General features: G+C 31.7%; 1 protein-coding gene across 1 annotated transcript in view; it reads left to right on the top strand.

The window, feature by feature from the left end:
• vimar (visceral mesodermal armadillo-repeats) overlaps positions 1–15,687 on the top strand; it is a 64,436-nt gene that overhangs the window by 37,304 nt on the left and 11,445 nt on the right. The window contains exons 9-11 of the mRNA XM_075376860.1: positions 2,203–2,323; positions 7,950–8,092; positions 8,866–8,998. Coding sequence (XP_075232975.1) covers positions 2,203–2,323; positions 7,950–8,092; positions 8,866–8,998 — 397 coding nt within the window. The remainder of the gene's footprint in view (positions 1–2,202; positions 2,324–7,949; positions 8,093–8,865; positions 8,999–15,687) is intronic.

Genomic DNA, 15,687 nt, shown 5'->3' on the forward strand with positions numbered 1-15,687 from the left:
ACATTTTCCAAAGGATGTTTTTTCTTATGAACCAGCATAGTGCTCACCAGGCTAATGAATTTTCTAATATCATCTTCCCTCCCTGTGTTTCAACGAGATGGTGGTTGTACTTTCTTATCCTCATTGCTGCTGCTGGTATTTTTTTTTTTTTTCATTTTAAATTCACTGCAAAAAAGTTAATTTAATTTGACCAAATGTTGATGTGGATGCAGAAGTGACATCGCACAGCATTGGTTTGTGTTGGTGTGGAAGGTTCTAACTAACATTTTTGTCAAAATTGAGTATCATATGGTATACGACTATACTAGTTGAGCTTAATTAAAAAATATGACTGTTATCATTATAACATTAAAAACTTATAAAAGAATAAGAAATAGAAAGACATGCAGGCATTTATTAAAAACCACTCTTTTGGACTCAAGGACTTCAAAATGAATATTTCCATATATCAATATCATATTCATAAATTTTTCACAAGGTAGTTAAATATTTTCCTTTCTTTACTCACAAATTCAAGATAAACTAGAAACAGGCTGATTTCACTGATATAAAAACCAAGCAAATGCCAAAAGCAGTATTGGTAATTAGGCCACATTTTGAATTATTTTTAATTGTTCATCAAAATAAACTTAAATGTGAAACTATTTTATATTGAAAAATCCAAAAGAATCCCTAGTGGCATAATACTTGCAAGCATAGAAAGATTACCAAAAAATGAAGAATTACAAATTTTAAGTTACATGCTTTTAAAGCAAGAGCTGTGCACTGCGCTTAATGTAAATTTATGGTACAAGCATTGCAAGTTAATTAAAACCATTTATTAAATGTCACAGTAGGCTACTTACCAAAAAATGTTCTAACATCTATTTGTTGTAATAAAGTGGGTGACAGGTGGCCGGCACAAAAAACAAACTTTACAGTCAAAAAATTGCATACACTACTTACACACACTTGTGTGAAAGTAACAGCTGTACTGACTAACACAAAAATGTGTGCACTCATACTTGGTAAATAGCTGTTGGAATATTTTCTTCGTGTTGTGAAGTGAGATGAGAGTGACAAGATTATTCTAGAAAAGTCTTGCTGCTACAAGTAAGATGGAGCCAGTATGTAACAGCAGTTAAATCTTCTCTCACACGGTGTGAGTGTCTATTTTAAAATGAATTTCTTTCAAAGTGTTAATTAAAATTTTTCAAACATTTGTTATTTATATATTTTTGTTTTATCTTTTTTTAAATTTTTCCCATCTTAGAGGAGGACAAGTGTCCCCCTCTGGATACGCTCATGTAAGTGTTTAGGATTTTAGAGAAACCCAAACGCTGGATTTGAGGGTTAATTAGAGAAGGTAGAACTAGTGAGTAAATTCAAATAATATGAGTAATGACAATTATCTGAACAGAATTAAATGTTCTTTACTAGCATGTGTAATAGTTCTTTATAGCATGTGTAATTCAAGTGAAGTAAAAATGGAAATTATCAGATTTTAAGTCAGTATGTTTTGACTGTATAGGACATAAATAAATGGTTGAGCAGTCACTAATTTTAAAATTATCAGAATAGGAAAATGAGTAAAAGGTGTTTACAGAAAGTAGTTTGAAGGCAAATTATATCAGGCAGACTGTCAGCAAGAAAAATCTACATTAAAAAATAAGATGACTGTGTAAAACGTTGTATTTTGGCTTTGTTTGAAACCTTTACTATGTTTGATATTAGGGAAGCTCTTCAACCCTGAAAATCATTATGCAAGTAAAAAAATTACATTGATAGTTATGTTCTTTACTATTAATTAATTTACCTTTAATTGAAAAGAAATTAGAATTATATAAAAATTAGTGCATTAAAATCATGTTTTGTAGGAACTTTTAGTCTGAATAGTTAGTTTTTGTACACTTGGATTCTAATTACAAATAAAAATGTAAGACATAAAATGAAAACATTAAATATATTAAACATAGTTTGCTACCAGGAGGCCTTTTAATAATATAAAATACTTAGATATCTTTTAATGTTAACACTTTAAGAACTTACGTAATAGATATTTGATAGAACATGTATTCTGAAACATGTCATTTTAATATGCACATACCAATCAAGTTTCATAATGGATAAAGAAACTGCATTTTTAAAAGCTTAAATCATCAAGGAAGGTTTCAGATATTAGGAAATTTTAAAGTATTATTTAAGTTAAGTTTATTTTTACAGATAAACATTGTATACAAATGGTTCAACAGGGTGTTAGCAAAAAATTACTTCAACTTGTATCTAAAAATAATACTTCAGCCGCTGATATACGATTACAACATGCATTGTTAAGTGCCCTTCGGTATGTATTGTTTTTCTGTCAATCTTTATATTGTATTCTTTGTATATAATGCAGGGTGTCCCTATAAAGTCTTGCTATTATTATAAAAAGTATTACAGTTACAGATGTGCGGTTTGCAGCAAAAGAAAGAAAAAAAATTACCAATTTTTTTTTTAATATTGTTTTATTGCAGGTAGAGGCAGAGTAGAAGTCAGTGCGATCAATTTTTTATAAAATGGCATCAATCCAGGAGAAAGCGCAATGTGCGTTGTGATATCATAAGTCAAAATCACAGATTACTGTGCGACTAAATTTTAGAAGGAAATATGGACAACTAGCCCCTGAAAGCAGTAGTATTTATATATGGTGTGCAAAATTTAAGGAGAGTGGAAGTGTAGCTGACCTTCCAAGAGAAGGTTGAGGCTGTGCAGCAAGCATTTCTACACACCCCTTCCAAATCTATCTGTCGTGCATCTCATGAACTAGGGATTCCCCAGTAAACAGTGTACAAATTTTACACAAGAAACTAAGGTTGCACGCATATAAAGTTCAGATTTAATAACAACAATGAGTACCTGCAGCGTGTGTATTTTTCAGATGAGGCTATTTTTCACACCTCAGGAAAAATAAATAGGCATAGTGTGAGAATATGGGACTCAGAAAATCCGTACTTTACCAGGAAAAAGATTAGAGATTCCCCTAAAGTGAATGTGTGGTGCGGTTTGATGCACAACAGAATCATTGGTCCCTTATTTTTCATTGAGCAATCAATAACAGCTAACATTTACTTGTATATGCAGCAATACTTTACTATACCTCAACTAAATGACATGCTACCTAGGGTGATTTTCCAGCAGGATGGTGCACCACCACATTAGGGATTAATAGTTTGAGATTTTCTGAATGAATCATTTCATGGCAGATGAATTGGGCACAATGGTCCCACTCCCTGGCCGCCATGATCGCCAGACATAACTCCCACTGGGTTTATGTTAAGGACAAAATCTATGCAACACCTGTACCTGATCTGGACACATTGAGACTGAGAATAACTGAAGTTGTTGCTAGTGTTAATGAAGAAATGTGGACCAACGTATGGCATGAAATTGATTACTGGTTGGACATTCTATGAGTGACAAAAGGCATACATGTTAAAGTTTATTGACATGGTAAAAAAGAACTTGATAATTTTTTTCTTTCTTTTGCCACAAAGCATACAGCTGTAACTAATAGTTTTTTGTAAACATGGAAAGACTTTATGGACGCTATATAGTCGTGTATAAAAGTAAAAATTTTCATTTAGTTAAGTTCTAAATTTCTTAGTTTTGGTATACTCAGATCTAAGACTGCTAGAGTCATGAAAATTATTTTAATTTTGTTCATGAAATAAAATTACAGAACCAAAATTTTCTTATTAAATTAGTCAACAAAAAAAAATCTATTTTTTGAAGAATTGGTGATAAAAGTTGCAGAAAAGTACTAATTTTATAATAACCAGTTAAATATAAATAAATGTGTAATGTATACTTCCATTAATTAACAATGTTCTTTTTTGTAACAAATTTAATTCTATTTTGATTTTTTTAATGTTGTTTTTGTTGGTAAGGCATTTTTAGGACTTTAATAATTATTGGCCAGGATACCTGTCTGTTGGTAGCATAGATGTTTTACGCCTTATAATATCTGTAGTGTATTACTATACCAACTTATAGTAATATCAGACAAGTCAAAACAGCCTGGCTAATAACTGTACTTTTTTTTAATTACTACTTTGATGGTTGTAATTAAAATTTATCTATCACTTATCTGGAAATCTATTATTAATGAAGAGGAAATTTCAGAGTAAAATATAATTAATGAAATGAAAGTATTTCAGGTCATTGAAATATAAAATGGAATTTGTTTACGTAGCTTTATTGGTGTTAGATAAAATTACAAATAAATTACCTTATTTTTTGACATATCAACAGAAATACATTTTTTCCACCGGATAGTTAGCCTCCTGATCCCTCATAAAAAAAAAAAAAAAATGGCTGCCCCAACAACCAATTGCTCACATAATGCTTGACAGTGGCATCTTTTCCGAATCTTCCCTCTCCTAAAGTTCCTGTCAGCAAACTAAAAATGTGGAAATCACACAGTGACAAGTCTACACTGTATGGTACGTGTTCAAGAGAAAGTTTATCGCATTTAACTTTTCCAGCTGATAAGCATTTCTTGGCCTTGATCGGTGCCCCCCTTCCCACTTTTCTGTCACACTATTCTTGTTCTCTTGTTTTCTGGGGTGTAGTGAGGACCTGCGTTCATTGCAGATCACAGTATGATCCAAAAAATAGTCAACAAAGCAATCCTTTTTTCTCAAAGCAATTCAGAAGCGGCTGACAGATGTCTTTCTAGAAATTTTTCTAAGAAGAGGTGGAATCCACCTTCTCAACACTTTGTTTTATCCAATAGTGTCTGACAATATTGTATGCACACTCCCAACACTTTTGCCCACCTCTGATGTAATCACAGTGTCAATTATGTGGCGCTGACCTTTCACAAAGTCACGATTGGCCTGTTTGTTGTCATCAATGACATTGATCTGCGGATGAAATTAGTGACTTTCATTCTCCACTGTGTCATGACACTTCCAAATCTTTTGGCTCAATGAAACTCCTGAGTTTCTGACAAGGTAGCATTTTGAAACTGTGTCTGGTGTCAAATTTTCAAAGGATTTGACACCTTCGTTTGTTAGAAATTATAATTCGATGCGCAATGGAAAATGGTACCTCCTGCTCAGATATTGTGCTACAGACTAGAGTTAGCTACTGATTTCATGATTTGTTGCCTGCATTCAAATTCATTGTTTGAACTCTGTGAATCAAATCTCATGTTCTACAGCTTCAAATCAGTAGTTCTTGTAGGAGCTGCAACTTAAAATCATGTAGTGACAGTTATGTTTCGAACGAAGGAACAAACAAACTGAACACAACTGCTCTTACTCACTCAACTGCTAACATCTGCTGTTTTAAATCTGACTTAGTTAATATTACATGGGAATCACAGCAGATTATAGGAGTGAAACCATGTTAGTAGTAGCAGCTGATTTGATGATTTCATAATCAATTTACTAATCATTGAATCATCTTAGTCTTAAAACAAATGAATCTTATAGATAGAATTTCAGTTATTTTATCATACTTACAATATTAACAGCTCCCATGTCTTTCATTAATTAACTGTAATATTGTTTTTTAGCTTTTACAAAATTCATTTCATAAACAAAAAATCACTTTCATATTGAAAATGCTTTAAATAATATTAAAAAAAACACTGAATTTAAAAATAATAGTGAAAAGTTATGCTTTTAATACTTATAAAATGACTTTTAGTTATATTAAAATACTATTTCAAATTGACATTTAAAAATATTATTTCTGTAACTTTATTACTCGACAACCTGATTTGATTTTTGGTAATCAATTGACTACTTTTAGAAAAAGATACATACACAAGCGCCATTTGTTGTCAGGATGCAGAAATGTCTTTTCATAATTGGCATACAATGCCAGGAAAACAACTTTATTTTCTCCACCAAATGAGGGAGTCCTCGATTCCTGGTAACAATGGCTTTTTCAAATATTTAACTACTTCTGCTATACTTACCGACCGTGGATCCTGGAAGACTTGTTCCAAGTTAACAGCTTCATCAAATTCTTGCATTCATTGCTTTTTTTTTTTTTTTATTCACCTGGTGCACTGGATTTGAACTAGAAGATTGATGTGGAGCATTATTCTTTCCCTTACCTTTATAGAGCAACACTTATTTATTACATTATCTTTTATTTTTTTAAAATGCATTTCCCCTTCAGAAGATTTAAAACCAAATTCCTTAAACTGAGGATTCAAAAAAGTCACTTCTTTTAAAATATCTGAATCATATTTTTTGTCTAATCTAGCATAGATTTCTTCACATAATTTTATAATACTTTTTGTTTAATTTTACATGATCTTAATTTTTTTCTTTAAAGGAATTACAATGGTTAGCAACCATGAACATAGAAGATAAATTTTCAAAAGTTATGTATTTTTCATTGCACATTTCTTGCATTATTTCATCAAATTGTAAAATAATTTCAACACAATTTTCCATGATAAACCAATCCTCATCATTTATTTCCTTCAAAAGATTAATCATACCCAATGTACTGTGCAGAGATTCTTTAACCAGAAGTAATCTCTTGAACATGTCATAGGTGGAATTCCAACTTTTCAGACAGTCACCTTAAAGTTAATACGGCTTCTTGTTTTGTTTTTGAATTCTCTCCCATATTTCTGAAGCAAGGGGAATTCTTTTAAAGAATTCCACAATTTTTTTTAAACTTAGATCTTGTTTCATTAATATCGTGTAAACTGGACTGTATAACCAAATCAAGGTAATGGGTGAAACATGGAATATGCCACCACTGACAAAGCTTTTATCATATTGCTAGTATTATCAACTGATAATGCTAGATGATAATGATGTTGTTGTGCTGATGATGTTAATGTGTAACTACACATGCAACAATTTTTGGATCAATATTCTTGTGTAATGTTTTTCATTTCAATTTTTTATATTTTCACTGGTATGCTCCCCATGAAATTTAAATGTAGACAGTAAATTTGATTGAAGAGCACCATCTTCGTTCACATAATGTGCTGTTATGACAAAATAAGACTCGATTCGAATTGACAACCACCCCTCGGCTGTAAGACAAATATATGATGCGTTTTTAATTTCACATTTTACCTTTCTAATGTGTCTTGATACAGTGAGTTCAATAGACTGTTTGAAATTGTTTTCCTGCTAGGGATAGGATATGTCGAGTTGAACATATTCTAAAAATCTTTGAATTCCTATTGTTCTATTATAAAAGGATTCACTAAAATTTTTATATCCGATTATCAATTACCCTGCATTTATTTGGCGGTTTAAGCTTTACTCCATATATTGTGAAAAGAGAAAGGAAACTTAAGATAAATAGGTTTAATTAAAATAAAAGAGAATTGATAGGTAGTGTGGAAGGAAATGAAGTACTTAAACCACATTTCTTATTTTTTTATTGGGAATAGCAGAGACCTATATCATTTGTGCACCTTAACAAAAGGTGAAAACACCAAATTCAAGAGATTATTGAGAAAAGATGTGAATGGGAACAGATAACAAACAAAAGCTATTCAATAAATATTGATCTGTTGATTGTCATGACATAGTATTTTACTTTTAATTCCTTTTGTCATGGTTTTCATTGTTAAGGATTCATTAATCAAAATTTTGCAGTTTTATATTATAATTACTAATGTATTTGTAAAACAAACAAATACATTTTTTATAAAATAAGTTGCCACTTTTTTTATAACAGATTATGCTAGTCTTAATCCTCAAATTGATTTTAAGACTGAATTATTTTCTTGAGTTTTTTATGGGTGGCCCTTCAGTATCTTTCAAACACTTACATAATTGTTACTTTAGAAATAAAGCCAAATGTATATAAGAGATTTTGAACATGTCATTTTATAGATGTCAGTGTATTAAACTTAACTAATTAAAGAGTGCTTGATTAAAGTACTATAATTTATTCTATGTTGATTATTCTTTTTATAAATTTGTTTTTCTTTTTAGGAATTTGGTTATCCCAGGACCAAATAAAGCAACTGTGTTATCAGATGGTCTTTTAGAAGCTGTCTTCCCTATGCTTTCTGTACCAACATTCCCAGTAGTATTTAAATTGCTTGGTACTTTACGTATGGTTATTGATGGTCAAGGTAATTAATTACTATTCTAAAACTAATTACTTTGAATAATAATTGACAATTGCTGAGCAAAATAAGTTTCTTATATTAACTGTATTTGGACCTTTCAGTAACTTCTTATTTATATATTCTGTATATTTCTTTACTTATTATATTATTATTTACTTTAACAGCTTCCTAAGCTAAATAGTTTAGAATAGCTAGATTTTGTTATTCAATTAATGGGTCAATTGAGTGAATTTATTAACTGTTTTAAGAATGGTCAAGCTAAGATGGGACAAGGCCAGTTACTGAGAAAATGTTGCTTGGGTTTGAATGCTATTATGAGGCTGTATAGTCCTGAAATAATAAAGCAATTTTTTTCTATTTTTAAAATAATATTCTCACTATTTTAAGGATTTTTTTTTATTTTAATCTTTGAACTTTATCTTTGAGTAGAACAAAGGAGAATATGTTTAAAAAAGTACTGCATTTTGAAAAAACGTGTGTTGTAAATCATTGCAACATATTGATCTTAGTAGGAGTACCTATCACACTTTTATTCTTAATGCGTGACTGTTCTTTTTCATATATTTATTTGAATTAGGTCTTTTGTTTTAGTGTTATTTGCAACAAATTAAATTAGCTTATCTATTTATCAGTGTATGCATATATTTTATATTAAATGGAAATTTTATTTTAAAATTTGTTGTCTAGATACAATGAAAGTTAATTTCTTTTCTAATTTAACTATATTATTCTATTTCAGTGAAAAGTACGTATGTTTTATTATCTTTATTTTATAGAGGAGGCTGCCAGAACTCTTGGTTGTAACAAAGAGTTAATTTCAAAATTGGTCGAATGGTGTGGTACAGAAGATCATCCTGGCGTTCAGGGAGAAGCTTATCGACTATTAGCTTGGCTCATTAAAAATAGCAGGTTTGTTTTATAATATTTATTTAATAGTTTGAAACCCTTTATAAAATTCTGCAAAGAAATATAAGTATAGTCTATCATTTTGTTTAAAATTCTAATTTCTAAATACTTTACATATTAAAATTGCCTTGCATTGAGCATATGAGTTGTTGAGGCAAATATCATGTTTCTTCCTGGCTGATTTCCTTATACCCATTACAATACACTAACGTGTAGAAGCTTCCAGAAAGAAGGAATAGAGAGAAAATAAAGAAAGAAGAATCTAGAAGAAATGACAAAGGAGTTATTTTTAGTAAAGGATTTATAGAAAAACATACAAGATCTGGACAATGAAAATTATTGTGTTTGACCAAACGAAAGAGAGGGGGCAGTTATTGGTATTGCAGGTCAGGCAATGGAATTCTCTGATTGTGAAGGATGGCATCCTCTACAGAATGGCAGATGAGAAATTGTACTTACTACAACTCATTCTCCCAAGAAGTAAAGTGAAGGAGCTTCTGGAAGAAATTCATGGTGGAACATGGAGAGGTCACTTAGACATCAATAAATCATTGGATAAGGTATGACAATACTATTACTTTCCATTTAGGAGATGCCATTGAGAATTTTGCAAGCTGTGTGACATCGATGTGGCTGTTTGGAGACCTGGAATATAGTCGAGACCAAATGCATCAATACAATGTGGGAGCACCATTGAGCACAGTCACCATTGATATTGCTGGACCTTTTTCTGTCACTGACAAAGGAAATATTTGCTAGTAACCTTGTATTACTTCACTAAATGGCCGGAAGTCTGCTTTACCAAACCAAGATATATCATCGGAAGTTGACATTTTGATGAATGAATTCTCTGCCATATTTCATTGGGTAAGAAAAATACACAATGACCAAGGACAGAACTTTGATATCTTTTACAAGAAATTTGTTTTGGTGTATGAAAAATGAGTACTATGTCGCTTTTTCCACAATCAGATGACATAGTAGAACGCTATATAAAAACTGTAGAGGAGCATCTATGAAAGGTCATCTTGGTTAATGAATGTGACTGATACAAGAAACTACCTCTTTTACTAATAGCTTACAGAGCAGCTGTGCAAGAAACCCTCAGTATTACACCTACCAACATGATCTTCAGAAGAGGGCTGAGACTACCATGTGATTCTTCGGTTCACTGCTTGGGAAACAGCAACCTTCAATATAGTACACAGCAGAATTAGTTATCTAACAGAAATCCTTTATTTTGCCTGACAGCATATGAATATGGCCAGTGACTGCATGAAAGCAAGATAGACCTACATGATAGGACCTACATGTAAATTGTCTGGGTTTCAAGAAGATCGAGTTTGGCTCTAGGCCAAAGATATGGGGAGGATCTTACACCATTTTTTCTTTGTCTTCAGTTATATTTGACTGGTTTGATGCAGCTCTCCAAGATTCCCTATCTAGTGCCAGTAGTTTCATTTCGGTATACCCTCAACATCCTACATCCTAACAATTTGTTTTACATATTCCAAACGTTGCCTGCCTGCACAATTTTTTCAATCTACCTGTCCCTCCAATATCAAAGCGACTATTCCAGGATGTCTTAAGATGTGGCCTATAAATCTGTCTCTTCTTTTAGCTATATTTTTCCAAATGCTTCTTTCTTCATTGATTTGCCACAATACCTCTTCATTTGACTTTACACCTACCTGATTTTTAATATTCTCTTACTGCACCTCATTTCAAAAGCTTCTAATCTTTTCTTCTCAGGTACTCTGATCGTCCAAGTTTCACTTCTATATAAAACTATGCTCCAAACATATACTTCAAAAAATACTTTCCTGATGTTTAAATTAATTTTTGATGTAAACAAATTATATTTCTGACTGAAAGCTCATTTCTCCTGTGCTAGTCGGCATTTTATATCGCTTCTGTTTCATCCATCTTTAGTAATTCGTTTTCCTAAAAAACAAAATTCTTCTACCTCTGTAGTCTTTTCTTGTCTTACTTTTATATTCAGTGATCCATCTACTTTATTTCTACTACATTTCATTACTTTTGTTCTTTATTTTCATGTGGTTGTTCTTGCAAAGGACTTCATCCATGCCATTCATTGTTTCTTCAAAATCTTTTTTGTTCTTGGCTAGAATTACTATATCATCAGCAAAGTGTAGTATCTTTATCTTTTCACCTTGCACTGTTACTCTGGATCTGTATTGTTCTTTAACATCATTAACAGTTAGTTCTATGTAAAGATTAAAAAATAACGGAGATGGGGAACATCCTTACTGAACTCCCTTTTTTATTACTGCTTCTTTTGTATGATCTTGATTATTACTGTTGCAGTTTGGTTCCTGTAAATGTAGCAATTTTTCTTCTATCTCTATATTTGAACCCTACATTTTTTAAAATGCTGAACATTTTATTCCAGTCTACATTATCAGATGCCTTTTCTAAGTCTATAAGTGCCACGTATGTCAGTTTGTTTTCTTCCTTCTACTATTAATCTGAGTGCTAAAGTCGCTTTCCTTGTTCCTATACGTTTTGTAAACCAAATTGGTCTTCTCCTAACACTTCTTCCACTCTCTTCTCAATTCTTCTGTATAGAATTCTAGTTATGATTTTTGATGCATGAGTAGTTAAGTTAATTGTTCTGTATTCTACTCATTTTTCTGCTTCTGTTTTCTTTCATGTATCATGACAATAACAATCTTTTTGAAGTCTGACAGAACTTCTCCTTTTTTGTAAATATTACACACCAGTTTGTATAATCTATCTATTGCTTCCGCACCTACACTGCGCAGTAATTCTGCAGGTATCCTGTCTCTCCCAAGTGCCTTTCTGCCATTCAAATCCTTTAATGCTCTATTAAATTCAGATTTCAATATTATATTTCCCTTTTCATCCTCTTCGTCATCCTCTTCTTCCTCTATAACTCCAGTTTCTAATTCATTTCCTCCGTATAACTATTCAATTCCACCCACTTATCAATCTTTTATTTAGTATTATAAATCGGTTTTCCATATTTATTTAACACATTAGCTTTTAACTTATGTATCACAAAATTTTCCTGTGCACCATCTATTTCACCAATGAACATTTCTCTTTCCACTTCTGAACACTTTTCTTTAATCCACTTTTCTTTTGCTAATTTGCACTTCCTATTTATAGTATTTCTTAATTGTTGATAGTTACTTTTACCACCTTCATCACTAGCATACTTTCTACGTTCATCCATCAGCTGCAATATGTCCTCTAACATCCAAGGTTTTCTACCAGTTCTCTTTGTTCCACTTAAGTTTGCTTCTGCTGATTTAAGAATTTCATCTTAACATTCTCCAATTCTTCTTCTATATTTTCTACCTTATCTTTTTTACTCAGACCTCTTGCGATGTCCTCCTCAAAAATCTTCTTTACCTCCTCTTCCTCAAGCTTCTTTAAATTCCACAGAAGATCAAGTTCAAATCAAGTTGATTTCTAAATTTTTGCTTATCCATGCTATAATCTAAATGATTCCTTGCAGTATCGCCCGGCTTTTCCAAGTTTCACCATATTGAACAGAATCAACAATGTAGTCTACAGAATTCAGTACAATCCAAGAACAAATAAGATCATAGTTCATCTGCACTGCCTGGTGCCTTATCAGGGGTTCGGAACTAACAGTTTTAAGGAGGGGGCTGTGTAACAAGTAGAAAAACTTGCAGAGAAAGAAATTGAAAAAGAAGAATGTAAAAAAGCAACAAAGGAATTCCAGAAAATGATTTATAGAAAAACGTAGGTGCAAACAATGAAAATATTATGTTTGACCATATAAAAGGGCAGGTGTGTACTGGTACTGCAGGTCAGACACTAGGCCTGGATATATAAATACTGCCAAGGATCAGCACTGACAAGTTCAATTCAGCACACAATAAATACAAGTTCAGTTTAGTGTGCAATAAATACTAATTCAGTTCAGGAGTGATATGAATGCGAGAGCATTTGGTGAATACATTTGGTAGCACTGATAAATACCAGTACGAGAGCATTCAGAGTGAGAAGCTAGAGACAGTAGAATGAACAAGCTTCATCTGCTAGAAGAGGCGTGAAATTCAGCCTTTTTAATTTCTGTTCAGAATGTAATTTCTAGTTTCTTATTTTGATTCTACTTTGTTTACTTATTTTTTAATTTCATTAAATTTTTATTTAATCTATTTTACTTCAGAGAACATGGAGTTCTTAGGTTCCATGGAGCACAGGTTGGGAACCACCACTTATAGAAAAAACGTTATTGAATAACTTAATAAAATAATAGATTTATTTATTACTCAGTCTTGTTATTAAAAAGAAAAGTGTAATCAGAAACAGCAATAGTAACAAATAAATTATTTGATATTATGTTGATAATTAACTAAATCTCTGATAATACTTTATTCATAATTACTTGACAACAGCAAACACTACTATGGACACTGTTTGCAGTCTTTAAAGATTATTTGTTTTAATTAAAATGAAAACTAATAAAGTAACATGATTACTTAACATCTATGAGAGGTTATTTCTAAAGTAAAGACCGTTTCATTGTAAAAAACTTTGTTCTGAAAACTTTATGAATATTTTTTATTTTCCTTAAACTACATATCTTATACTACTTCTACATATAATCGCCACATGAATTAAGTCATTTATCGTAGTGATACACCAGTTTCAATATAGCCTTGTCATATTCTTCTGCCACCAGTCAATTTAGCCACTGATTAACAGCATTTTTAAGTTCATTGTCACTTTCAAATAGCTTACCATTCAAAAATTCTTTTAATTTCCCAAACAAACGGTAATCGGAAGAAACTAAGTCCAGACTATATGGTGGGTGATTGTAAATTTCCCATCCAAATGTTCTCAGTAAATCACATGTGGACGTGCATTATCATGCAGCAGGATGACGCCGTCTGTCAGTTGCCCACATCGCTGATTTTAAATGGTGTGCTGTAACTTTTGTAGAGTTTCGGAGTAGGCTTCTGCATTTATAGTCGTTCCACGTGGCATGAAATCAATCAGCAGTATGCCAAGCCAATTCCAAAAGACTGTGGCCATCAGTTTGCGTCCAAATGGCTGTGGCTTGACTTTTGTTATCTGTTGGTGATTGAGGATGATGCCATTCACTCGACTGCTGTTTTCTCTCTGATGTGTAACAAAATCCATGTTTCATCGCCGGTAACAATTGAATTAAGAAACTCATCTTTTTCTGTGTAGCGCATCAAAAATTCCAAAGCAGATCCCGTTCGGATTTTTTTGTAACTAGCTGTTAAGATGTGCACCACCAAATGTTCACCAACCCTTCTGAAGCCTAAATGGTCATGAACAATGGGATCAACATATGTGAACAATCAGCTCTTGAAACATATGGAAAAAGAAGGGTTAGGTAGGAAATTGTTAAGTGACGATCTTTTCTGATATCATCGACACATTTCAACAAGTCCTCAGTGATTATCAAGGGCCTCTCCTCAATAATCATGATGAACTTTCTTCATCATGTACAATAATTCTGTCATTTCTAAACCTTTCAGACATTTCTTTCATTTATTGCATTATCATCATATGCAGCAACCAACTGACTATGAATTTCAGCTGGCGTAACGTTTTGATGGTTTAAAAAACATATGACTTCATGTATTTCACAGTCGGCGCAACATAGATTTTCCTATTCATTTTAAAATGTAATAACTCGCACGTAATCAGATATTACAAAGCGACAACTTGCAGACAACAATGCAGTGTCTACATTACTAGCATGGCCATGAACAATACAGGTTAGCCAACCTTAAGTAGAGAAATCCCAGCTATCTTTACTGTAGAGATATCCCTCATAATTGTGATTATCATTCAAATTATAATACTATTAAACATTATCAGCTAGATTACCAAGATTTTGTACTGTTGCTGTATCGGTTTGATTCGATATTTCATTATAATTATTAAATCTATGCTTAGTAGTAAAAGATATCGCATCTAATTTATTTGCATTCGTTCCAGTTTAGCACTTCAGTCAGTGTAGAATACAGATCTGGATTCAAATCATTAGTTGTTGCGAGCTTACTTCCAAATTTAAAAAAAAAAAAAAATTTAGTTTGAAAAGCTCATTGTAGAATCAATATAAAATAAAAGCTCAATCACAAAACAATTCAAATTAAGGGGGGAACAACGAAAAAATGTACTAGGGCTATGTAGTCTGATCACATGTTATTATATTATTATTATTATTATTATTATTATGCTTTTACGGCCAACATGGGACCACTTAAGTCAATTTTAGTTGGATCTTTTCTGAGAAAAGCGTGTTATTTTACTCTTTCGAGCTGCCCAGTATTTCTTCATCCGTTCAGATCTTGCTTTCTTTTCTTCATCCGTAAACACCCTCTTCGTTGTATTTTGTCGTTTGTCTGTCTTTTGTTTAAATCTAAGTCTGATCACATGTATATTATTAAAATTAAAAAAATTATTAACATTAAAAATACGAAAAATAATTTTTTAACATAAATTGAACATATTAAGCATATCAAAATTATTTTGAATCATATATATGGAATCATAGAAAACACATTTCCACACTACTTGTCTGTCATATTTAAAAAAATATAAAATAAAGTAATTAACATTAACAATGCAAGAAAATAATTTTTTTTAACATTAAACATATTATTTATATAAGAGTTAATGGAATCATATTATTA

Source organism: Lycorma delicatula, chromosome 10 (assembly GCF_047948215.1).
Source record: "Lycorma delicatula isolate Av1 chromosome 10, ASM4794821v1, whole genome shotgun sequence".
Classification (NCBI taxonomy): Eukaryota; Metazoa; Arthropoda; class Insecta; order Hemiptera; family Fulgoridae; genus Lycorma; species Lycorma delicatula.